Source organism: Mauremys mutica, chromosome 4 (genome assembly GCF_020497125.1).
Source record: "Mauremys mutica isolate MM-2020 ecotype Southern chromosome 4, ASM2049712v1, whole genome shotgun sequence".
NCBI classification, from domain to species: Eukaryota; Metazoa; Chordata; order Testudines; family Geoemydidae; genus Mauremys; species Mauremys mutica.
The window spans coordinates 68,375,038-68,400,864 of record NC_059075.1 but is presented as its reverse complement, the minus strand read 5'-3'; the positions used below and the strand labels follow the sequence as shown (position 1 = coordinate 68,400,864).

Below are 25,827 nucleotides of genomic sequence, written 5' to 3'. Positions count from 1 at the left end.
TAACCTTAATTCACTGAGTAGAGAACAAAGGGATGGTGGGACTGGATATTATATTGACCAGCCTGTATATTGACAGCCTGAGACCAAAATGGGGATCTCAGACCAATGGGAGGAAGGCATCCGTGTGGGAGATATGTTGATCAGTATGGTGCTATGCCCCTGGGACATGGTTGTTTCCCCCTTCCTCCTGGATGTTCCAGGTACAGGAGACCTGAGCTGGACAAGCTGCAACAAGGAGGAGATGGGAGACCCAGACCCGGTTTATGTGCTGGTCAAGACTGAGCCCTTCAGCTGTGCCTGAGAACTAGCCAGGCCTGCCTCCAAGCCAATTAATAAACTCAAGAGAGTTTGCATAAGACTGTGATGGTCAAGGACTTCTGAACTTGCTTTAGTCATAGAAGGAACAGTAAGTTTCAGCACCACCTGGAAGTTTCCGACCAAACCTCTCAACTTTGCTAATGCCCCCAGACCCTGACAGATTCTCCAGCCTCCTTAATATCTGAGGTCATTGGGTAAACAGACTCTGTGACTTTATGTTGAGGCTGGATTTCTGCTGTTAGCATCAAGATGCATGCTGCAGCTTCCTGCTTTATTGCAGCAGATGTCAGTAATTGCTACTGGGGAGAGCAGCAGTTCTGTCTGGGACTGTAATGGGGGATGCCCTTGCCCCTGGAGACAGAGGAATCAAGTGGGAAGGAAGTCTAATCTGAGGTTTGTGGAAATTAGTCCCATGACTGAACTGCAGATCATGGAGATGGCAACCTATGGCCTTCAAAATGATGCCCTTATGAAAGAGTGCTCTATAACTTAATAGGGCTAATGCTACTAGGGCTCCATCAAATAGGGCCCTACACAGATTATTTAGGGCCTATAGCATTTATTAGAGAATCATAGCACTGCTACAGAATTCTAGAGATTGGCTTCAAAATCACACGGCTAAATTCCATAGCAAACTTCCATAAAGCAGGGAACAGATAGGAGATGGAAAGTCAGTGGGGAATGGAATGGGGCCAGTCTACCTCAAATTCTGTATTACACTGCAGGTAACATGTCATTGGATAGTTTGAGGCAGTTGTATTATTTCTTGTTTTTATTCTGAAACTCACAGCTTCCTAAATCCTTTCCCAGACTGTCACATTCTGCCTTTTGGCTCCATCTACCCACCTACAGTACTTATATAGCCCGCCTTACTGTAATATTTGAGTGACTCACTGTTTTTATTGTATTTATCTTCACAGCACCCCTGTGAGATAGGAAACTGCCATTAGCCTAATTTTACAGCAGAAGAATTGAGGCAGAGAGAGTAAGTGAATTACCAGTATCACACAGGGATTCTGCAGTGAAGCTAGGAAATGAACCCAATCTCCCAAATCACAGGCTAGCACCCTAACCACCAGACCATCCTTCCTCTCTGGACAACTCTCTCTCTCTGCTTCCTGCTCCTCCCTCCTCTCTTTCTCCATCCTTGGGGGAAGATGTGGAAACAAACCATTGAGAGAGAACTGGTGCAGATACAACCCTTGGTCCTGGTTCCTGCCCGTAGCTTTAGGAGGGCTTTTGACGCTGCAGGCTCAATTGAGACTGAATAGTGGGATTGCCTATCTTGGATGTTGATGGATTGGGACTACGGAACAGTGAAATCTGAGCAATTCAGAGCTGGAAGAGCCTTTTATTCAGATGACTGAATTATTTTGTTTTTCAAACAAATACTTAACACAAACTTGAGAAAGGAAGTTTGTTCAAGATTCCACACTTCCCAATCCAGTTAGGGCCCATTAATCTTCCAGAAGAAACAGAAAACGAGATGCGATATTCCTAGTATGTCTAAATATAACTCTTCCACTCCCCCAAAATACCTTCCAGTCCTTTATGCATCGTAAAGGGGCAAAATACCCATTTTTAACAACTCATTGCAGATCACCTTTAATCCTAACTCCCCACAACAAAGTATAAAACAGTCTGAATTTGAAACCCCCCCATTCAGTCTCATGTAATTCATTTACACTTTAATGGCACCCACAGCTGAGGTGTTGCAATCCTATTAGTTCTCTAGTCAGCCATCAGTATAAAGTGGTATAAACCCTCCAGTGTCGATGCAATTACATTGGTATGAAGATGCTTACATAGCACAGCTATTCCTGTATGGGAAGGAGAGTAAATTATAACTGTACACAATTATATTGTTATAGCTGTGTCCACACTAGGGATTGCATTGGTGTAACTTTTTTTTTTTTTAAGTTATGCTACCTCTAACCAAAACAGTTATACAGGTACAAAATCTGTGGGTAGACCAAGCCTTGGACTCAAAATTATAGAAACATGGTCTTTATGTATTCAGGGCTGCAAAGGCTACACAGGGACCCAGAAGCCTATTTATAGGTTTGTCCATATAGGATTCTCTTCCACCCAACATTTCTTACTGTTGCTACTACTGGTAGCAATCAATAGTGGGAAGTTTTGGGGGAAAAAACCTAGTGTGGGTCAAGGACCAAAAAAACAACAAGGATTAAAGGGTGAACTTTAGTTTTAACTCAATATTTAATTCAGATGCAAGCCTAATGTGGCATGGTCAGAAGCTTGGAAAGACATATTTCATATTATATTTACCTACCATATAGGAACTAGGCCAGGAAAAGGGTTAAGTGTGTGCAAATAGAGCTTGCCTTGCATGAACTGAAGTAATATTAACACTAACATTTTAATTTTAAAGATGGGGATGAAGTTAGTGTTTACAAAAGAATGAAACTGACAGAAAACAACTGAGTCAAACATGGCCAGGGCAAGCACGTTTCAAGGTTTCCCACATAGCTCTGACACATTTGACCATTTTACTTTTCAAAGTCCTGGGCCTCTTCTGAGCAGACTTCCAATGTTGCATGCTGGTGTCAAAATATGAACTGCTTAGTCAGACTATGAAACTCTGTTTTGCTTGCTAAGTGATCTACATTTGTTCCCTACACACGAGTGAAGTGCTAATGTATTAAAAGCACATGGAGCCCTTACAAGCCCAGAGTCCAAAAACAAGATTAGAAGCAATAGTTATGCTTATGAAAGGGGCCAACCTTGAAGACAGAGGTCCTGTATCCAAAAAGCAGAAATAGCATAGGCAAGGCAAGTTTCCCCCACTCTTTCCAGAAAATGTACTTCAGTCCTTACAGTGGGATCCCCCGCTGGGGTGACAGGGTAATTCAGTTCTTGGCCTTTCTGCTGAGACTGGTAGTCATTGGACATGGCTAAGAACCACACTTAGACTGCCATTTGGCCTTTAACTCATTTCACATATGCTACTGAACAGCCATTAGATGGCCATGACAGTAAAACCTTAAGGCCTACTTTCCGCACATCACAAAGCGCCTAATGACAAAAATGTGTCCGTTGCTGTTTCTAGTTTGTGTTTTGTTAGCTTTCATGAGAACATGTTTTTATAAAAGCAAATAATTTGTGACAGAACAAAAGCCTCACAAAGGCTTTACAAAATGAGCAGTACTAGCACTACGGTGACAAACTCCTTCACTCAGTGAGCTAAGCAGGTAAAGACACTTGTTTATTGTACTAAGATTGGTACATTTAACATAAGTATGCCTTGGGATTTGATTTACAAACTTTTTCCAACAAGATTCCCCTTCTTTTAACTATTCAAAAGCCAGAAAAATACTAATCACAATAAACTAAAAGAACGTACAATACTATTTGCAGTAGAAATACCTATTAATCAAAACTATTGCACATTCAGTAAATTTAAAGATACCCTCTCTTTACTCTTAGACATTACCGAATTTTCCTGTCATAACCTTAACTAAACTTTTACTGGGAATTTTTGCTGCTGTTATGTTCTAAAATAAACTTCCCCTTCATCAGCCATTTTGATTTTCGCTAGTCACACGTGTTCATGGTATTTAGCATCATATTCTTGTTGTGAATATGAAAGCTATGCTGCCTTTATAAACATATTAAAACCCGGGAAATACATAGAGAGACTTGTGTATCTGATGCAATTTCTAATGGATTCATTTGTCAAATGAGGGCCTCCTCACTCTTTCCTATACCATCCTACTGAAAGTCTCACTAACTGGAAGAAAATCCTGATAATCCTTTGTCATCTGGTCATGGTATGTCCCACTGTAACAGGAAATTCTGACTCCTTCACCAAGGGGTTAACATATTGATTCACTCACTACCTAAACAGGCAGTAATATGCTGACAAGTACTAAAGGACACCTATATACTGCGAATGTTATCTGAGACCTCTTAAAGCTGGAATTTAATAGCTAGTTCAGCCCAGCAATGGGGGTGAACCAAATATTAAGCCACTAAAAGAATTCAGTTATCTACTTACAAAAAAGAAATACAGCCATAGGAGTCTGACTAATGAATAAAATCTACACTTCAGGTTCTACAGATTCAGTATCAACAAAAGCTAATACAAATATGCTGTTCTGAAAAAAAAATGCAATGTATGGCCTCCATCTGAAACCTAACGTGTGTACATGGTGCAACTAGGTGAGAATTATTTACTGACAAAACAAAATATTGTATTATTAATTGGCAACCCCCCCCACCCCACCACCACCTCCCCTCATACAACTTCACTCCTCACAGAGAGACAGAGATGGCCTGTTATATGTGCTGCAGCCTATTTGATGACATGCATTTTGGTAATGAAAAAGGTGGTTAGCCCCTCATCATGTTAACTCTTTTCCCCCCACCCCCCTTGTTTGTAATTTGTCTCAAGCTTTTAGGGAAATATGACTCAGAAATTAAACACACTGGCACATCTTTTGGAATACACTAACTACGGCTCTCAGCAGAGCTCGATCGAGAACGAGATTTTTTCTTGGACGAACGGGGAGATGGAGAAGAAGGCGGCACGCTAGAGTGGTGGCTCTTCTGAGAGTATTTTTTGTCAGGCGTACGACTGCGAGAGCGAGACCTACTGGTTGACCTGGAAGATCTTGCAGACTTGGACTTGCTGCGAGATCTTGAGTAGCTTCTTGAACGAGACCTGCTTCTGGGAAAAAACATTAAAGGTCTTACTCTGGAGTATTTTTAAATTAAGAATTTTAATGGATGTTAATTATTTTGAAAAAAGCTACTTTGCACCCAAAACATTTCCATCTACAGAACTCAAACCACTGCACAAAACATTCAATCACTTCTGCTACTGAGTTTCTTTTTTACTCTCCATCATTTGTAAGATCCTCATGAACTAAAACTCAGGGTATGCAAGCAATTTATACTCATCTATCAAGAAAAATGCAAGCACAAGATCACAGTAATCATTTTTTCCCCTTATAAAAGCATATGTAAATTAGGTACAATCCTTGGGACCTCAGTAAGATGTTAACATGTCTGAGTATCACAAGAGCTCTGCAAGCTCAAAGATTTGAAAATTATATCCCTTGTTCTGCTGTCAATCTTTTTCCGTTTAACAAGACAGATCTTTGTATAAATGATGGAGCGGAAATTAGCATACATTTTTATTACTTTTAATTACTAATTAATGTCAGAACAGCTTTAAAAACATACATTAATTAGTTGCTTTTTACTGGATCTCACCAGAAAGGCAGTTTTGCAAAAATTCCTGAAGACTGAATAATGGAAAGAATATGAAAAGATTTGGAGGAAATTTTCACATTATAACCATTTTAATGTGGGCCAAATTTTGGATGTAATGTCTTTCATTTTGCCCATTTAGAGAAACATCAGGTTTATTCTTTATAAAATTGTCTCCACCAAAAAGATGGCAAATAAAACTCAAATCAGCACTAAAAATCCATCATTTCTGAATTAACATTTTGTTTGAAACTCTTTATAGTACATCTACTGCTGGGAACTGGTTTTGTACTGTGGTATTGCAAATGACAGCAAAGGAGTTAAATACTACAACAACATGGCACAATTCTTGGCAGTGCTGATACCAACCTACAAAACTGCCAGGTCAGGCGACATACCTGTGTGATTTGCGATCTTCAATTAATTTAATTTTGCGACCATTGAGCTCAGTGCCATCCAACTTGTCCAATGCACTCTTCATATCATCATATGATGCAAACTCCACAACACTATGGATCATCAGGAAGTCACAAAAAATAAGTTATGGGGGAAAATGGAGGAAAGAGAAAAAAAGATTTTGTATTCATTAGAGTGGGTGGTTTGTTTTTTTTAGATCTACATGCTCAGGTTTTAACTCCTTAAAATTGATTTTCTAGCTTGATTAGTAACTGGACTGACATTGACAAAACAATCCTAACCACCTCTAATGTCCACACGCTTCTTAAATAATATTGAATGATAAAGGGCAAACTCCTGAAGTCATCACTTGGGGGCAGATCTCAGCTGCTGTACATCAGCTGGGAGTCAATGGAGCTATGACAACGTATGGCACACCTGAGTATCTGCCTGCCCTTCATTCCTTATTTGGGTAAAATTCTGAAGGATTTCAAGATATGGCGTAAGCTTTTCAGGGAAGAAGGAATACAAATGAGCCAAGTCTGCCCCCTCCTTAGAACTTTAGCAGTAAATATAATTCCCTTCTTTAGTTGGCCTCATTTACTTCTCTCTTCCCCCAAACATGTTATCAGGGCTGCTTTAAGCTGCACCTGTCTGCAATGGGCCTCAAGGAGTTATTCTGGCAGTGGAGATTCGCCAGAGAACAGTAATGTTCCAGCCATGCTTCCTTTTCCCTAGGCTACCCACAACAAGTCCCTTAGCATATGTTTATGGACAATCAAAATTTGTACAAAAGTTCCCTAAAAGGAAATTCGTGAACAAGAACAGTACCTTAGCTCTAAGTATGGTGATTTTTACACTTTGAAATAGCAGGAAGATTGGATCATCATTATCCTGGTATTGCCCAGATTTATACACAAATATGGATTTACCCTTCATTCCTGTTGTTTCTGTGCGCATCCACATAGGTCACCTCTCCTGCCTTTCTCATGACATCTTTCAAGTCCTGCAGCAAAAATTACAGTTCAGCTTAAACATGAAATTCACTAACAAGCTATCTGCAAGTCAAAAAAGTAAAGTTCTCTGTTAGACAGGTGACAATTTTTGCATTTAGACTTCTTTTGAAACTCAGCCTACTTAGTAACAATTACAATAATAAAAACAAATTATTGCTTTTAAATTAAGCCCATATCCCAAAAGCAGCTCTTATGAAAACATGGTGCAGCAATTAAAGCATTAATTAACATTGTAACTATACCAGATAAGGGAGTTATAGGATATTAAATGCAAACTTTTACAACTGACCATAAAAGCTATTTTGGAAAGCCTCATTTAAATGAGAATCTTGCATATTTAAAATTGCCTACATGCATATTCTCCTCCACCCCCACTTAAAGCTACATACACACAAATTAAATGCAAAATGTCTATGTTTAATTAATGCTAAGATTGTAACAAAGTGACAAACGGCAGAATATTCAGAGTTACAAGAGTATAATCTGTTTTAACTCTGATTTTTCTGGCTTTCACCAGTTTGTGTCACAACCTCAGTGTTATTTCAAAAGAGATACTTGTATTTAATTTCAACAGAGACTGAATATACACTATAGCATGTTTACTTGCCCCACAATGTGATAAAAAGAAGTGAACAAATAATGTTACAGGTGATTAAAAAGATAAATACAATTATATTTATAAGTTATTTGCCAAACTTAAAAACAATATATTCTCCAAATAATATTGCGCATTTTATAGCCCAAGGCTACTTACCGCAACATACCACAAGTGGTCAGATGATATAAGCAGGTACCTTAAGAAAACAGTCGCTTGTCCAATACCTAGCTGGCCAAGAGGAACTCCCTTACATGAGAAGGGCAGAGGAATGGCTCATAGCAATACGCTTCAGGGGGATGTACCAGAGACCCTGAAAATACTTGACAACATCCGGAAGTGGATACAGAACCTGCGGCTGACCTGTGCTAGCCAAATCGAGCTCAAACCTGGACAAACCAAGATCTAGATCGCCAAAACAGGAGTGTCATAGGAACCAAAAGGAAAATTCAGAACAGGCCAAGCCCTAGAATTTCAGCCACTAGAAACCCCAAACTCTTGGGCTCTCTCTCCTCCACACAAGAGAAACGAGGGTTAACCCAAAGCAAGGCTGTTAAAAGAGGTTCAAAATGCACTTGGTTAGAAATATGTTTGAGAAAAAAATACAAACAAAAAGCTAAGAAATAAACTTTAGAACATTTGCTACAGCATATGGAAGACTCAGTTTAATGCTTAATAAAGCTCAACAATTTAGTTCTAAAAGTGAGCATCTGAATTACACATTAGGCTGCAAAATAGTGAATACTTTTTCTTGTTTAAAATGCTTAAAAACCCAAACAATCTCATTCAGTTACCACATTTAATATATGATCCATAGCCACATTTAAAAAACATTACTGCAAACTAAACACATGTACAGTAATTCAGAGATAAAGGGTGAAATCCTGACCTTACTGAAGTCAATGAGAATTTTGCCATGGACTTCAGTGGGGTGAGGATTTCACCCAACAAATTTAAAACTATACATTTGTTATTAAAAAAAAATCAAAGGTTTTCTTGATCTAGAACAAAATGCTCTAATTTAGAAGTGCTGCTAAGAAAAGGAAATTAAGTAAGGCAATCACATAGAATTGCATTCTAATTTATTAAGTTGTTTTAGGTTCTACAATTTTGAGCCATCCAAACAAATGCCTAATATTTATACTCTGATTTGCTAAGGATCACGGTCATAAAAAGTTGTGTAACAGAACAAGATACGATTAAGACACTAACAATATTATTTGAAGAGAGAAGAAATATGTTTGTATAAATATAGGAAGTTTAGGACGCTGCTCTAATTCAACCAACAGAAGGTCTTAAAACTATCTAAACTAATCTCCAAAAAAGCAATGAAATCTCACAATTCATGAGGGTTGATGTTTGGTTTCACCTCACTCACAAAAATATATCATTGTGATCCTCAGCAATTAAAAATTTAATAGACAATGTATTTAAAAAAAAAAAAACAGAAAATTGTAAAAAAGAATAAACTTAAATAATATTGTCCTAAGAAGACATGGCTTTTATGTTTCTTTTAGCAATCACAGATCTATTATCAGATCAACTATCATTTATTTTTTGGGAGAACTGATAGTGTTGATGGGAAGCCAGTCATAACAAATTTGCACTGTCATAGGCACAGGTAATTAAAATTACTGGTTGTTTGGCTTTAAACACACATGGAGTCATAAAATTGGGGGGGGGGGGGGAGAGAAATGTGACGTGGACATACATTTTAACTATTTCTCGCATTTGAAGGTGCTGGCTTTAAAAGTAGACAAATATAGTCCTGTTTCAAATTTTGGGGAGCTACACATCCAGATGCCCACAAGTTTTGAAGACAAGGTATTGTATCTATTTCATTCAAAATAGCTAATTTCTTAAAGGGAGACAAGACCAGAACTTGTCCTGGGATAAGCTAGAATCCAGTATTTTAGTAACTATCATATTTCTAGTCTCATCATATTAATAGTATACTACTTTTTAATGTTTAATAGTTAGCAAATTCTGATGTATTATGGCTGCAAAATTAAACTACATTTGTACAGGGAATTTTACTTTAAATTGTAACATTTTAGAGAGAAGTAATTGTCTTTTAAAACAGTTTTGCTATAATTTGTCACACTTCTAGCTTACCAAGTACTTTAATTGTATACGTCCACAAATCTAGAAGAAATGGCACATTGTCCGCCTTAAATCATCTCTAATGGACCAGTGCCAAGATTCACAGTAATTTCACACTGAGCCTACAAAGTGCAAAGCTGGTCAGGAGTGCTTACATTAGCACTAGCATACTTAGCACGTGCAAAAGTGTCAGAACATTCTCAACTTTCAGGTTAAGCATTCAAGAAATTTTTCCCCAAACTTTTAGGTATGGATATGTTCACATGCTCAGGTAACCACAAAAGATTTATTATGGTGAATCTGAATTAAGAAGATGTAAATCTAACATGTAATTAGTAGGAATAAAGCCATTACAAATATTCAAAAGTAAAAGTTATTGCAAGATCCAATTTCCAAGCTGTCAATTAATTTTAACGTAAATACCTCCATTAAATTATTGCTTTCCTCAAGACTCCATTTTAGCTTTTACTCCTCCCTCAATGTTACCTCTACAAGATCAGTGATTTTTAGAGCTTCATATACACAGTAGTTGTGTAGTATGTACTAGAGGGATTTAGATGAAGTCCACTTGTCTGCTGAATCAAGTTTAAAACCGATCAGAGGATTATTATTTAATATAGAATCATATAATCAAATATTGTGCTCTCCATATCAAAGGATGGCACATACCTTTGTAAACTTAAGTCCCAATTCTGCCACTGGATCCACATAGGTGGAACCCTGCACCATTAACATCAGTGAAACTGCAGACAGGCACAGAATGTTTGCCCTTGCAGATCTTGTTGCAGGAACCAGGGCCTTAAACTAACACAATCTATCCATGTCCGTCTCTTCAATATACAAACAAAATCCATCTATGTTCATTAATGCAGTGTTTATTTTATTTTTTTAAAATACCTCATTTGTTGATTCTACTTTTTGTAAGTAGTATGGGCTTAGCAATAGATATTTCTGTTGAGAAGCCCACAAAGAAAAGTTAATTCCTTATAATGAGTATATTAGAAAAACACACACATTAATATAAAAACAGTGATCACGTGGTCATTCTTTTTAAGCCAGCTAAGGATTAGGAAAAGTTGCAGACATCACAAATGCAGTGATATAGCTTTAAAAATAATTTTAAAGAGAGTTTATCTGAACCCCTGCAGTAAGTACACTATGGCTAAGTGGCTTTCTTGGAATTTGCTTTATTCATGCAGTATTAATGGATTCTTCTCAATCATGCTGCACCTCAAAAAAATGTTTAGCGCAATTAAAAAAGACTACAAGTTTCAATCAGAACAAAAATGTAAACTCAAAGGTGTGGAAATCTCAAATATTCCATCCTAGTAAAGTGATTAATGATTTAGATGTTACAAATGTAACCCCAAATTAAAAGATAATCCAAAGGATCACCAGCTGAAAATCATAACCAAGCAAGAACCACTAGCTTCCCAACTACAAAATGTCAACTATGATACCTATTTGTAGTTTTGAAAATTAGTTACTCTTAAGTGTTGGAATATATAATTCAAGCACTTTTTTTACTTTTAATAAAAATATTTATTATGGCTTTAATACACAATTAGATTGCAAACTGCCTCCTTAAGGGCAGGAAAATAAAATGCTCTGAATAAAATGTATTAAAGATTAAAAAAAAAAAAAAAGATTGAAATCTAACTCACCTGCCAGCTGATCCGTGAAGAAAGGTTTTCAACTATAATTCTGTGTTCAGTACGAACAGGAGGTCCATACCAGCTATAAGAATTCAGAGACAATAAAATACATTTCCCCAAAGTAGAGTATTTAAAACTCTTACACACAAGCTCATGTGTTCTGACAGTTTGCTGATGGAGTTAAATACTAATTATTTTCCTTACAGATGGAGTGCAGATTAGATTCTCCCTGGTTAACTCTATGTTATATTTAAAAGCATACACCCATTATAAGAGTGGAAGTGCTGACATTAGCAATAAATTAGTATTTCAATGGGAAAACTTTACACCAAGCAGTCAATATAGATGACATTTTCAGATCTATTGAAGACTAATTTATTTTCATTAAATTAGTTCAGACAAAAAAGTATAATCTAAGTACTCTAATGGCTTTGGTCATACGCTAGTGGTCATATTGCCTCTGGAAGCTACTCTCACTGAAGGTGTAATTACTTCCTTGCAGACAAGGGGCAAATTCTGCCTTTTGAAGTCAAAGAGACACATGCATGCATCTGAAGACAATTTAGCCCAATGGTTCTCAATTCCCAAGCACTTGCTAATGTCTGGATATGCCAATGTGCCCCTATGGCAGTTTCTTATGGGTCAGAATATTTTGACTTCAAGAAACACAACATGAAGCCAACTGGTTGCATACAAGTGGCAGTGGCACTTTGATTGTGAATAAAAGAAATATTCATGCCATGTAATGTTACTGAAAGGAATTACTATATAGTAGTTTTAAATGAACATTGATTAAATGTTTGTTTTAAAGAAGCTAAATATAAAGCTTGGTTTACAATATATATCTATTTGTATAAAAAGGAACAAGAAAAGGTCTGATCGAGAGTTATGGGGGATGGAGAGGAGGGAGAGTGCTAACAGGCAATCAGTGCTCCCAATCCCAACAACTCTATTAGAGGGTTTGAGAACCATTGGGGAGTTTGGAAAAAGCACATTGGCTTTTGAAGAGATAATATACAGTTCTATTAATGGCGTTATGTTGGACTTCTATCAGAATAGTGGGAGAACAACAACAGTACAGTGAGAAGATAAATGTTTTCCACTTGACTGTTCTTCCACTCAGCTGTTTCTGGTAAAGGCTATCAAGAGAGTTACAAGGCACTGATAGCAATTTAAGCCAATCAGATGACTTAGAACATTTTTTTCATCCCTTCCAATTTATGTCTCACACAATCACAATTCAAAGAGGTTGTTCTGCTACTGTGGGCACCCTTGTGTTTAGTTATATTATTTAAATGAAACAGACTTGGGTACTTACTGTAGTACTAAGTACATCCAAGGACACAGTTTCATGCATTCTTAGTTTTGGATAAATAAACCAATTGTCATTGCTCCCTAGTCTGTCCTTTTACTCTCACACGAGGTGCATACGAAATGACAAATACAGAGAAGGACTGTCTTGTGTGAGTGTGTGTGTGTGCATGCATGTGTGTAAAATTTTACTTGCCCTGGCACAAAAACCCCACTTACTGTTATGAAAGAATTATATGATAGAAAATTAACACACATCATTGGGGTCACACCTTAAGTTAATTTGTTTGTCTAGATGCCAGAATCACTCAGTGTTACGGTTCTTTCAACTCCACACCTCATCCCATAAAATGTAGCCCTAATGGTGTGTACCGATTTGTACACTGAAGCATAGGTAATTTGATTTCAGCGCATACCTCAAAGTGTCCCAATTTTTTTCAGAACATCCAGATCTTCAGAGCATTTAAACAGAAGTCCCAGAGTCCCAAAACTGGCAGGCTGAGTCCCATTTTTTCATTATTTCAAACGGTAGTCTCTTCCTGTCTGGCACCGGGTGTCTGACGTCATGAACATGGCCACAACGTCAGATGCCCACGACCTTCAATCACACTTCCTACTTTAAAAGTTCACTTTTAGCCTGGACCTCGGATCAATCCTACCGCATCAAGGTCACTGTCGCTAAAGAAAAAAGAATCTAATTAGCATACTTGCATATGCAAATTAGATGCCCCAGATTTTACTGGTCTGTGGTTGGGAGGAACTCTGCCTCTGAAACAACTTCAGAGAGGTTAAGAATTATATTTCAGTGAAATGTTTACCCTTCTTTCAAAAACTACTCTGCATAGTCCACAGTTACTAATTCATACATCAGTTCAAATGGTTTACTTTAGAAATAACAATTTAAAGTAAAAAACGAAGTGGTGCTGTGTCATTTAACTATGCAAAATATATCATTTACGAAAATACATCATCAATACACAAAGATAACACTATCATTAAATAATTCAAAGTAATACTTTTTCACACATACTGTATGTCCAGCATATGTAGTAGATACATGTTCTGTACTGTAACAGTTTTTAAATTCCATCCATGGACGGAGATTGTCCTTTAGGGGGTCACTTTCTTTTCAGTCAGCAACTTTTGCCTTTTTGTATTTTTATACTGATGGCTGTGTATGCTACCACTTTGTCCCTACAACAGTGGTTCTTACCATGATCTATGAGACCCCACCCCAGTGTTTGCTGAATTAAACTTTTTAGAACCAGACAATGGGAAATTTGGAAGCTTGGTAGGTTAGATGATCCACGAGAGGAACTTTCAAGTAAAATGGTTGACAGAATTTATGCTGGAGAACCAATGCTGTACAGTAACATTAAACCCATGACACATCGCTTAGATAGAGAGATGCCCCAGTTGAGAAACATATGATCTCAATATTAAAAAATTAATAAACTTGCAAGGGTTTTTTAATTACAATATTTTTTTAAAATATAGAGTTGGTTTTCCAATATGAATCACAAAAGGTTTTGGGACAGATACATACTGGGAAGTATTTATGACTTCTTTCCTTGCTGACTCATGCAACTTTGTATTGGCAGTTTCAGACGTCAATTAACACTTAAGATTTTCTATTGGTTTCAAAATAAGTCATTACACTGACTTGACATCTGTAATTAGCTACCTAGTTATGTTAGGAAAAAGCCTAAAAAAGAATGGGTCAACCCAGTGGCTCAGTGTTGTACTCAGCATCATACAGGCCAGTACGGAGTGCAAGCACAGGAGTGTATTTGTTCAGTAGCAGTGGGGTACAGAGGGACCACTCAAGTTGCTAACAGCAAATCCCTCGAGTCAATTAAGGAGCAGCAATGATTGGCTCAAAGGTGTCCCATCTTGTCCTCCTCAGCCAGAAAAATAAATGGCTACAAGATACACGGGTGTCAGTACTGGGTTCCTCAACAGTATGTAAGGATGTGGAGCTCCCCCTATCTCTACCAACAGGAAGAAGAAAAAACAATGTTTTAAGCACAGTGAATCCCCAGTTATTTTATATGCAGTAAATTGAGACCAAATCACTCACCTAGGTCCACTGCTACGTGACTGGTAATAATTGAACCGTTGTGGAAATCTGCCTCTGCCTCCCCCTCTTCGTGCCCTGGCATGTTCAATTGTAACTCTTAAACATGAGGGAAAAAAATTCTGTAACTACTTAAGTCACTCCAATCTTTTGCAATAGGAAGTACACATGCAGAATCAAGAGAGGTCCTGCCCTTAGTTTTTATTTGATGCAGCATAGCAGAATCAACAGCAGATATTTCACAAGCATCCAAAACATTAAATCTAAACAGCAGACCTGTAGTAAATTTCATGGAAACATTGAGAGTTAATGGTCAGAAAGGAAGAACAAGAGTCTATAAACAGCATCAGGTTATGGAAAGAAAAGGCCCACACTGATGGTTTAAGATAAATATGGAAGTTGTTTTTAGCTCATTAAGTAACTTATTGGTTTCTTATGTACAATAACTGTTTGGCACTCTTGTAAGTCATACATATGCTAAGAGGTACTGATCAATTTCTGGAAGTGACAGATGGACTAATGAGGAGAAGAGTGAAATGAATGGATTTGACATTTCTGGTAAGATTGCATCTGTTCATTTGGGGAAGAGACATAACATATTGGAGGGAAAACAAATTCCTAACAACTCTGTCCAAACCTCTCCCCCCCCCCCCCCCCCCCAAACAAAGACAGCCCCCCCCCCCCCAAAAAAACAGTTGAATTCTATGCTACAATACAAACTAAGCATATCCTGATGGAGGACTGGGGGCCTAACGGACCCCTCCACCTACATGGAGATCTGTCAGGGATCCACCTGAACCAGATGTTGGAGCAGAGCCTAGTGCATCATATTTGGGGTATAAAACTTATTTAGTGCTTTAGGAAAAATATATATATTTGATGTTTACCTTTCATTGCACAGTTCTTTACCATTCAGTTCATAAACTGCATCATCAGCATCTCTGTGGTCTTCAAACTCCTAGAAAAGAAACAGGAATAAGCATCAGAGATTTATAATGATACAATCACATTTCCCACTAGAGTATTCTTTTCCATATCCTCTTAAAAATTTGTATATATTTAAGAGCTACACAGTGCAGCAAGCATCAACTAGCAGGTCTATATCCTTAAAGCAGAACATAGTGAAAACTGATGAACATTTACAGACTTTTACACTGAGAATTATTCTCCTTCTCATTTACACTAATGTATAAAAACGGCTGTATTGAGTCAGAGCAAATGTCCATCTAGCCCAGTAGCCTGTCTACCAACAGTGGCCAATGCCAGGTGCCCCAGAGGGAGTGAACCCAACAGGCAATGATCAAGTGATCTCTTTTGCCATCCATCTCCACCCTCTGACAAACAGAGGCTAGGGACACCATTCCTTACCCATTCTGGTTAATATCCATTAACGGACTTAACCTGCATTAATTTATCCAGTTCTCTTTTAAATGCTGTTATAGTCCTAGCGTTCACAACCTCCTCAGGCAAGGAGTTCCACAAGTTGTCTGTGTGCTGTGTGAAGAACTTCCTTTTATTGGTTTTAAACCTGCTGCCCATTAATTTCATTTGGTGGCCCCTAGTTCTTGTATTATAGGAACAAGTAAATAACTTTTCCTTATTTACTTTCTCTACATCACTCATAATTTTATATACCTCGATCATATCCCCCCTTAGTCTCCTCTTTTCCAAGCTGAAAAGTCTTAGCCTCTTTAATCTCTCCTCATATGGGACCCGTTTCAAACCCCTAATCATTTTAGTTGCCCTTCTCTGAACCTTTTCTAATGCCAGTATATCTTTTTTGAAATGAGGAGACCACATCTGTACACAGTAAAGTTCTGGAACAGCATTCCAAGGGGAGTAGTGGGGGCAAAAGACATATCTGGCTTTAAGACTAAGCTTGATAAGTTTATGGAGGGGATGGTATGATGGAATAGCCTAATTTTGGCAATTAATTTGGCAATTGATCTTTGATTATCAGCAGGTAAGTATGCCCAGTGGTCTGTGATGGGATGTTAGATGGGGTGGGATCTGAGTTACTACAGAGAATTCTTTCCTGGGTGCTGGTTGGTGAGTCTTGCCCACATGCTCAGGGTTTAATTGATCGCAATATCTGGGGTTGGTAAGGAATTTTCCTCCAGGGCAGATTGGCAGATGCCCTGGAGGTTTTTCACCTTCCTCTGCAGCTTGGTGCACGGGTCACTTGCTGGAGGATTCTCTGCAGCTTGAGGTCTTCAAACCACAATTTGAGGACTTCAGTAACTCAGACATAGGTTAGGGGTTTGTTCCAGGAGTGGATGGGTGAGATTCTGTGGCCTGCATTGTGCAGGAGGTCAGACTAGATGATCATAATGGTCCCTTCTGACCTTAAAGTCTATGAGTCTATGTGGGCGTACTATGGATTTATATAAGAGCAATAAAATACTCTCCGTCTTATTTTCTATCCCCTTTTTAATGATTCCTAACATCCTGTTTGCTTTTTTGACTGCCACTGCACCCTGCGTGGATGTCTTCAGAGAACTATCCACGATGACTCCAAGATCTTTTTCTTGATTCATTGTAGCTAAATTAGCCCCCATCATATTGTATGTATAGCTGGGGTTATTTCTTCCAATGTGCATTACTTTACATTTATCCACATTAAATTTCATTTGCCATTTTGTTGCCCAATCACTTAGTTTTGTGAGATCTTTTTGAAGTTCTTCACAGTCAGCTTGGTCTTAACTATCTTGAGCAGTTTAGTATCATCTGCAAACTTTGCCACCTCACTGTTTACCCCTTTCTCCAAATCATTTATGAATAAGTTGAATAGGATTGGTCCTAGGACTCACCCTTGGGAGACACCACTTGTTACCCCTCTCCATTCTGAGAATTTACCATTTATTCCTACCCTTTGTTCCCTATCTTTTAACCAGTTCTCAATCCATGAAAGGACCGTCCCTCTTATCCCATGACAGCTTAATTTACGTAAGAGCCTTTGGTGAGGGACCTTGTCAAAGGCTTTCTGGAAATCTAAGTACATAATGTCCACTGGATCCCCCTTGTCCACATGTGTGTTGACCCCTTCAAAGAACTCTAACAGATTAGTAAGACACGATTTCCCTTTACAGAAACTATGTTGACTTTTGCCCAACAATTTATGTTCTCCTAGGTGTCTGACAATTTTATTCTTTACTATTGTTTTCAACTAATTTGCCTGGTACTGACGTTAGACTTACCGGTCTGTAATTACGGGGATCACCTTTACGGCCCTTTTTAAATATTGGCGTTACATTAGCTAGCTTCCAGTCATCGGGTACAGAAGTCGATTTAAAGGACAGGTTACAAACCATAGTTAATAGTTCCACAACTTCACATTTGAGTTCTTTCAGAACTCTTGGGTGAATGCCATCTGGTCCTGGTGACTTGTTACTGTTAAATTTATCAATTAATTCCAAAATCTCCTTTAGTGACACCTCAATTTATGAGGATTTCTCCGATTTGTCACCTACAAAAGCTGGCTCAGGTTTGGGAATCTCCCTAACACCCTCAGCTATGACGACTGAAGCAAAGAATCCATTTAGTTTCTCTGCAATGACTATCGTCTTTAAGTGCTCCTTTTGTACCTCAATCATCCAGGGGACCCACTGGTTGTTTAGCAGGCTTCCTGCTTCTGATGTACTTAAAAAACATTTTGTTATTACCGTATGAGTTTTTGGCTAGCCGTTCAACTCCTCTTTGGCTTTTATTATATTTTTACACTGAATTAGGCAGTGTTTATGTTCCTTTCTATTTACCTCACTAGGATTTGACTTCCACTTTTTAAAAGATGCCTTTTTATGTCTCACTGCCTCTTCTACATGGTTGTTAAACCACGGTGTCTCTTTTTTAGTTCTTTTATTGAGTTTTTTAATTTGGGGTATACATTTAAGTTGAGCCTCTATTATAGTATCTTTGAAAAGCGTCCATGCAGCTTGCAGGGATTTCACGTTAGTCACTGTACCTTTTAATTTCTGTTTAACTAACCCCCTCATTTTTGCATAGTTCCCCTTTCTGAAATTAAATGCCACAGTGTTGGGCTGTTGAGGTGTTCTTCCCACCACAGGGATGTTAAATGTTATATTATGGTCACTATTTCCAAGCGGTCCTGTTATAGTTACCTTTTGGACCAGCTCCTGTGCGCCACTCAGGACTAAATCGAAAGTTGCCTCTCCCCTTGTGGGTTCCCATACCAGTTGCTCCAAGAAGCAGTCATTTAAAGTATCGAGAAATTTTTGTCTCTGCATTTCATCCTGAGGTGACATGTTCCCAGTCAATATGGGGATAACTGAAATCCCCCACTATTACTGAGTTCTTAATTTTGATAGCCCCTCTAATTTCTCTTAGCATTTCATCATCACGATCAGTGTCCTGATCAGGTGGTCGATAATAGATTCCTAATGTTATAGTCTCATTAGAGCATGAAATTACTATCCATAGAGATTATATGGAACATGTGCATTCACTTAAGATTTTTACTTCATTTGATTCTACATTTTCTTTCACATATATTGCCATCCCCCTCCCCCTGGCACGACCTGTTCTGTCCTTCCGATATATTATGTACCCCGGAATGATTGTGTCCCATTGATTGTCCTCAGTCCACCAGGTTTCTATGATGCCTATTATATCAATATCCTCCTTTATCACGAGGCGCTCTAGTTCACCCATCTTATTATTTAGACTTCTAGCATTTATATACAAGTACTTAAAAAAAATTGTCACTGTTTATTTGTCTGCCCTTTTCTGATATGTCCGATTCTTTTATGTGAATGTTTCTTGTCTGATCTGGCCCCTAGATTATCCTCTTCCATCTTCTCCTCCTGACTAAAACCTAGAGAATCTCTATCAATAGACTCTCCTCTAAGAGAAGTCTCTGTCCGATCCACGTGCTCCTCTGCAGCAGTCGGCTTTCCCCCATCACAGAACATTAAAACGGTTGCAAACCAGTTTTTAAACTAAGTGCCAGCAGTGTGGTTCCACTATCTCCATTGATTACAGTGAGTTAGTCCCGAGAAGATCAGATCCTTTATATGGATATGTTATGAGCTAACAAGTCCCTTATTCTATGCATTCTTATCAAAGGAGGAAGGATAATCTTGCGATTAGGGTACTGGATTGGGAGTCTGGTTCCTATTCATAAACCTGTCTCAGATTACCTTGGGGAATTCACTTAGGCCAATATTTTAAAGTTTCCCTGGAGTTGGGTACCTATATAAAAATGTTCCTGAGTTTCAGCAGTGCTTGGCACCCACATCTCCTATTGACTTCAGTTAGAGTTGTAGGTGCGCATAGTTTCAGAAACAAATACCAGGCCACGTATTTAGGCACCTAACTTTAGGTCACTATGGTTTGAAAAATTGTGTCTTTATCCTCTTTCTTTACAGTATTCTATAAAATTTAATCTAAAAGAAAAAAAATCTATGAAATGATCTCTAAAATGATAAATCAGTCCTCTTGTCTTGTACTTAAGCAATAAATACACAAAGAAACATGTTTTAACAGTATTAAGAGTGCTTTAGCTATTTAGTACCTCCAGTTGCATTGCTCATTGACACCACACAGAAAGCAAGATCAGCAGCACTTGCATTTTGAATGCTTAACACAAAATCTGCTTTCATAACTATAGCTAAAATGACTGAACATCCCATGGAAGAAAATAATGTAGAGACAATATGAACTCCTTACTCAGCACCTTACATCATGAACAGTCCCACTGAAATCACTCACACATTAAGATGCTATACACTGAGTAAGGATATCAGAATCTGCCCCTTAATGGTTAAAGCAGATGACCAAGAGTCGAGTGTTATGGATTCCATTCATAGCTCTACTACAGACTTGCTGTGTGACTTCTGCCAAGTCACTTAATCTCTGTTACTCAGTTCACCAGTACGTAAAATGGAAATATTACTTAATAGAGAATACTGAGGCTTTTGTTAGTACATTAAAGTGCTTTAAGGTCCCTGATGAAAAGTGCTATTAGAGCTAAATTTTATAATTTGCTAGTGGCTTGATGGCTATTGAACAGGGAGTGCAACAACTACTGAATTCCATTCATTTGTGGGGTTTCAAAAGAAAAACACTTTCAAAACCATTTTTGGCAACAACTGGCACCAAGCCATTCTTTAGAGCAGTAATACTCAGAATGATGCTCACGAGCCGCAAGTGGCTCTTTAATGTGTCTCCTGCAGCTCTTTGTAGCACGTGATAATAAATAAATCACACCATTTTTTTAATAACAAATCTAAGTTATTAACCAATCAGGATGCTTTTACTATATTATTTTATCAACTATAATTGGTTAATAACACTTGGTCAATCATTTAACTGTGAGAATATATATATAAATAAAACCTAAATATTTACCATCATACTGTTTAAATATGAATATATAGTACTATAGTAAATGAAACAATGAATTCACACTACTTTTGTGTAATGTTGATCACTAATTTGGCTCCTGAAACACTGAGATCTAAGTATCACGGCTTTAGAGACCTGGCCAAAGCACTAAAATAATGTGAAAACTGCAGTATAAGCTTTTTTCCTTCAATTTCTTGTAAAACCCAATCTTTTCCCCCAGAACAAAAGTCTGCTGAGTTTTACACTTGAGTGAATTGTTATAGGGTAGTTAGTGTCCTCAGAAATAAGGGTGACATCCTGATCCCCATTGAAGGCAATGGCAAAACTCCCACTGAATTCAGAACCAAGATTTCATCAAGTTTTAAAAGGAAACACTGACAAAATTGCTGTTGAACAAAAACTAACCTAGAGTGGGAAAAATCTGAATTAAGCTCATATGAAAAGCAATTTAAAGCACAAACATTTTCCATTTCACTATTGAACTGTTACAGTTTCAAACATTTCTTCCCTAAGTGATGTCCCCTCCCTGCTAGTAAGCTAACTGAGCCTGTAATCGCATAAACGAGGAAGCATGAGGATACACCTACCACAAACCCAAAACCATTTTTCAGATTGATTTCACGTATATGTCCATATCCTTTGAAGAACTTCTCCACATCCCGCTCCCGGGCATGTGGGCTCAAACGTCCAACGAAGACACGACAGCCACTCATTTTAGTTTAAAGGTGAAACTGTAAAACAACAGTTGTTTAATTAGCATGATTCATCATAAACTAAAAATAGCTTAATCAGAGTCATTTCTAAATGAAGCCCCAGAAATCCTGGTCACTGGTCAAATTAGATACTCAAGACAACAAAATCCAAACCATGTTAGAAATAGGATTCCTCTTTATAGTGAGAGAAATCCTTTATTACAGTCTTAAGTAGAATGTACATGGAAGAACCCGTAGGTTGTTTTTTAAATTATAAAAAATATTGCTTGATATCTGCCCTTTGATAAAGGAATTATTTCAGCATCAGGCAATGCACATGAGCATCACAGAATGTGAAAACTAACTACAGAGTAAGATTATTCACTCTTGGAGAAGTATTCTTCTGATACAGAGAAACAAGGGACTAGTTTTCTGTTTGGGGTCATCAGATCCAACTAGCACAGCCTGTGAAATGCAAGCACACTAATAAACTACAAAGCTTGCATATATTTTGTATATGAAATATTGCAAGAGCACTGGACATACAGCAATTATGTATTTAAATGGCTGCATAGTTCACTGATCAGACAATGTTACACCAATTTTATCTGCTCTTTGAACAGTGGATATGATTTGAAGTGACCAAAAAGGAATCCTGTTAACTCAGTAGATTGCCACTTTCTGCGTATGCAGAATCATGTTTGGTTACTCTTCCGAAAAGAAGGGCTTTTTTGTTTGTTTACTGTTTTTGTTCCTTCAGAGCCAACCCAGCTATTGGTTAGTGATCTAAAGCGTAAACTGGCTCATACATCATTAACAGAATTGTTAACCAAGTTCCAACTGCAGAGTCTTTATTATTGAGGATAATATGGATCCCGGAAAAAAGCCCAAGTGAATTTCAAACTCAGGACTAGTAATGAGAAGAAACAGCTTTCTATTTGTAAACTAAACAAAATGGCTATAGAAGTCATTGAAGCAAACATGGAACCCAAAAGGTGCATTTTACAGCATGGCCACACTACAGTTATGATGTATCATCTGAGAGACATATTTTATAACTCTTAACCCAGTTAGTATTACTTCATTCTGAAGATCACAGTACTTTACACTTTGCTCAAATGAGTCCAAATATCAATAAAGCATTTTCATCTTTAAAAAAGGATGCAAGCATTTTGCTGTGAGCAGCATTCTACCAGACCACAGAGTGAGATGTGATTTCTCATCATGAGATAAGTATTTGAATAGTGGCAGATCAGAGGTCTAACATTAGGGACCAAGATTTTCAAAACTGACTAGTGATTTTGGGTATCTAATTTGAGACACCTTCCAGAAAAAGCTTTGGGAAGTGCATTTTCCCATCACTACCACCACCACTAGACCTTTCACTTGTGGAGTTCTGTAAGAATGAATTTTCTCTCCAGGCCATTCTCCTCCTGCTTTAACATTAGTTTAACAATCCAAACAACTTTGTCCAGAACAACATCATTTCAATTTTTAATATGGAAGTATGGGTGCATCTGTTTAAATTTAGGTGACTGTGTAAGCTTTAACCCAAGATTATTTTGCACCAATATTCTCAACATCATAAAAACAGAGTGTCTCTGCCCTGAGGACCTTGAAATACCAGGGTTCTATCCTGTAATCTTTTTGTATATGAAAGTGTTACAGAACTAGGCCCTAAAGTAGACAAATAATACCATTTGGACAATATACCAGATGAGCCATGAGGGGTGAAATCTAATGGCAATTCAGATGTAAGTGGTAAATTACATTAACATAAAAAAATTACATCTCACACAGAGTAGCACTGACAGGCTTCAGCAAGCAGCACATTTATAAGGAAAGATTTAAAGGAAGAGAAGGATTCAATTTTTTGAATTTTAATTAAAGGGCATGTACTTTTTCAAATGTCCAAAATACACTTCTTGATGCAGAACTAGGAATATTAAGAAATCTGATCAACCCAAATTAAAATAAATAAATAAAACAAATTAACAGTGAAATGTGTAGATCAAACAATGTCTAAAGGGAGTGACAGAGGTCTGCCCCTGAAGGGGTTTGCCTGCACTAGGCTTATTGCAGTATCAAGGCCCATTTTGGCTTGGAACTGTCTTTGCCATCCTTCTCTGGAACAGGCAGAAAACCTTCATAATAGTCACAATTGTTTAACAACTATTTATTTCTGTACCTGGAAGTTTTTAACTACAAACAGTTACACAAGACAACAAACCTCAAACAGGTAAACAAAACATCCCTCCCATACACACCTATGCTAAAGAAAAGGCTTGAGTCTTGCCTCCAAGGATTCCATATATGTTCAGCCGTATACACAAAGAGAGATAGCAGTCAGGAATTATAAACCAGGAGTGGAAGGGGCCCTCTCTCACCCTCTTGAAAATGTAAAACAAGACAATGAGCACTTCCAATCTCACTAACCTTTCAACAGGTGAAAGGGACGACAGACCCACAGATTGCTATTGCCAGGCATCTTTGCCCTGCTTTTAGTCCCTTGCTGGTATATTTCCTTGCATACTCCTCCTCTCCCTTAGCTGGTTCTGGCTTACAGTAGCAAGTTTTCAACTTTGCCAGTCATCTTAAACAACTTACACAGAAAACTACTAGGTCCCAGACATCAAGCTAGCTGGGCATCTACCAACATTAGGTAGTAACTTTCTGATTACAAGGTATGTCTTTTTTAAAAAACTCAGCAACAGAAAATCATAAGATCTTATATGAACAAGTGAATATGGTGAGTTTTAATTGTTTAGATATTCCTTATTTGTGTAGTTGCATTCCTCTTGGCACAGAGTTTTGGTGCATACTTGCAGAGGCCTTTCTAGTTATAGGTACGCTAGGCAGCTGCTTGGGGTGGCAGATTTCTGGGCAGCAGTCTAGGCTGGCATATTAGCCCATACCTTGCCCTAGTCACAATAAAATGGTGGTTGGGCCAAACCCGAGCTGCGCTGTGACCCCTGCACACCCAAGGCCATTTGCTCAAATGTGGCCCAGCCAACCACCCCATTTGCTCAAATGGGGCCCAGCCAACCACCCCTCTGTCATGATGGGAGAAAAGGCCAGGCCAGGTCCAAACTGGAGTGACATCCGGAGAGGGGGAGTGTTGCCTAGGCCTGGAGATTGCCATGTGCCACCTTTACATACTTGCTACGTAATATGGTGAAAGAGAGGTTAATAAGCTGAAATAGAGCAGGTACTGCAATTTCTTGCAGAGTGAATAGATCAAGTACTGAAACATCAAAGATTAGTGTTTCCCAGCCACAGATAAAAACCAAACAGACCAAACTTGCTTGCTAACACACAAAAAGATCTCCACACTCCTGACTTACAAAGCACCCGAGAGCAGGCCCCGCACCGCAGGCTCAGGGAAATGGGGCGTTGCGAAGCGTTTAGCAAGCAATAACGAGAGAGAAGGAACAGCCATCTAGCGCCGCCGGGAGCAGAACCCGCGGGAAGAGCGATGTGTGGCGGGGAGCGGCCGCGCGGGGGAAGGGCTCTGGGAGCACAGCGGCAATGGCGGGTCCGAGCGAGGCAGGTAGGGCCGGTGGCGCTGGGCGGGAAGCACGAGGCGGCGGGGGAGGGGCAGGTCTCTCCTGCCCGAGGTGGCGCAGGCCGCGCGGGCTGCTCGGTGCGTCACGCCGGGGCTCGCGAGTCGCTCCGTTTGCGCAACTTCGCAACCCACGGATCAGGTACCGCCCCTCCCCCAAGCACCCCCCCCCCCCGCCCGTGACCGCCGGTTCCCTCCCAAATCCCCTCTGCCCCCACAATCCATCCCCTCCCCACCGCCCCTTTCCCGGCTCCCTCAGGCTCGCGGGGAGAAGATATTCACCCGTGGGGGGCCGCTGGGTCCAGCCAGACCCTGGGAGCGCAGCGCACGGTGCCTCTCTCCTCCGCCGCAATATGGCGGCGCCAGTCCGGAGAGGAAGGAGGCAACCACAGAACCCTGCTATTGGCGCGCCGCCGCCGGACTACACCTCCCAGTACGCAACGCGCCGCCTTGCCCCGCCCCAACAGCCGCCGGGACGTGCCGCTGCGGAACTGCCGGCGCACT

General features: G+C 39.0%; 1 protein-coding gene across 2 annotated transcripts; it reads right to left on the bottom strand.

Moving 5' to 3' along the window:
• Positions 1-3,523: 3,523 nt before the first annotated feature.
• LOC123368656 (serine/arginine-rich splicing factor 5-like) lies at positions 3,524-25,753 on the bottom strand. Of its 2 annotated transcripts, none has more exons than XM_045013617.1 (8): positions 25,606-25,753; positions 21,657-21,800; positions 15,594-15,664; positions 14,710-14,805; positions 11,328-11,400; positions 6,882-6,955; positions 5,952-6,062; positions 3,524-5,008 (listed from the first exon to the last, which is right to left on the bottom strand). In XM_045013617.1, the coding sequence occupies exons 2-8, from the start codon at positions 21,780-21,782 to the stop codon at positions 4,789-4,791; spliced, it is 771 nt and encodes a 256-aa protein (XP_044869552.1). In that variant the 5' UTR covers positions 21,783-21,800; positions 25,606-25,753; the 3' UTR covers positions 3,524-4,788. The 2 variants fall into 2 exon arrangements, with proteins under 2 accessions (XP_044869552.1, XP_044869553.1); XM_045013618.1 differs by having other exon boundaries at positions 3,524-5,005.
• Positions 25,754-25,827: the final 74 nt, after the last annotated feature.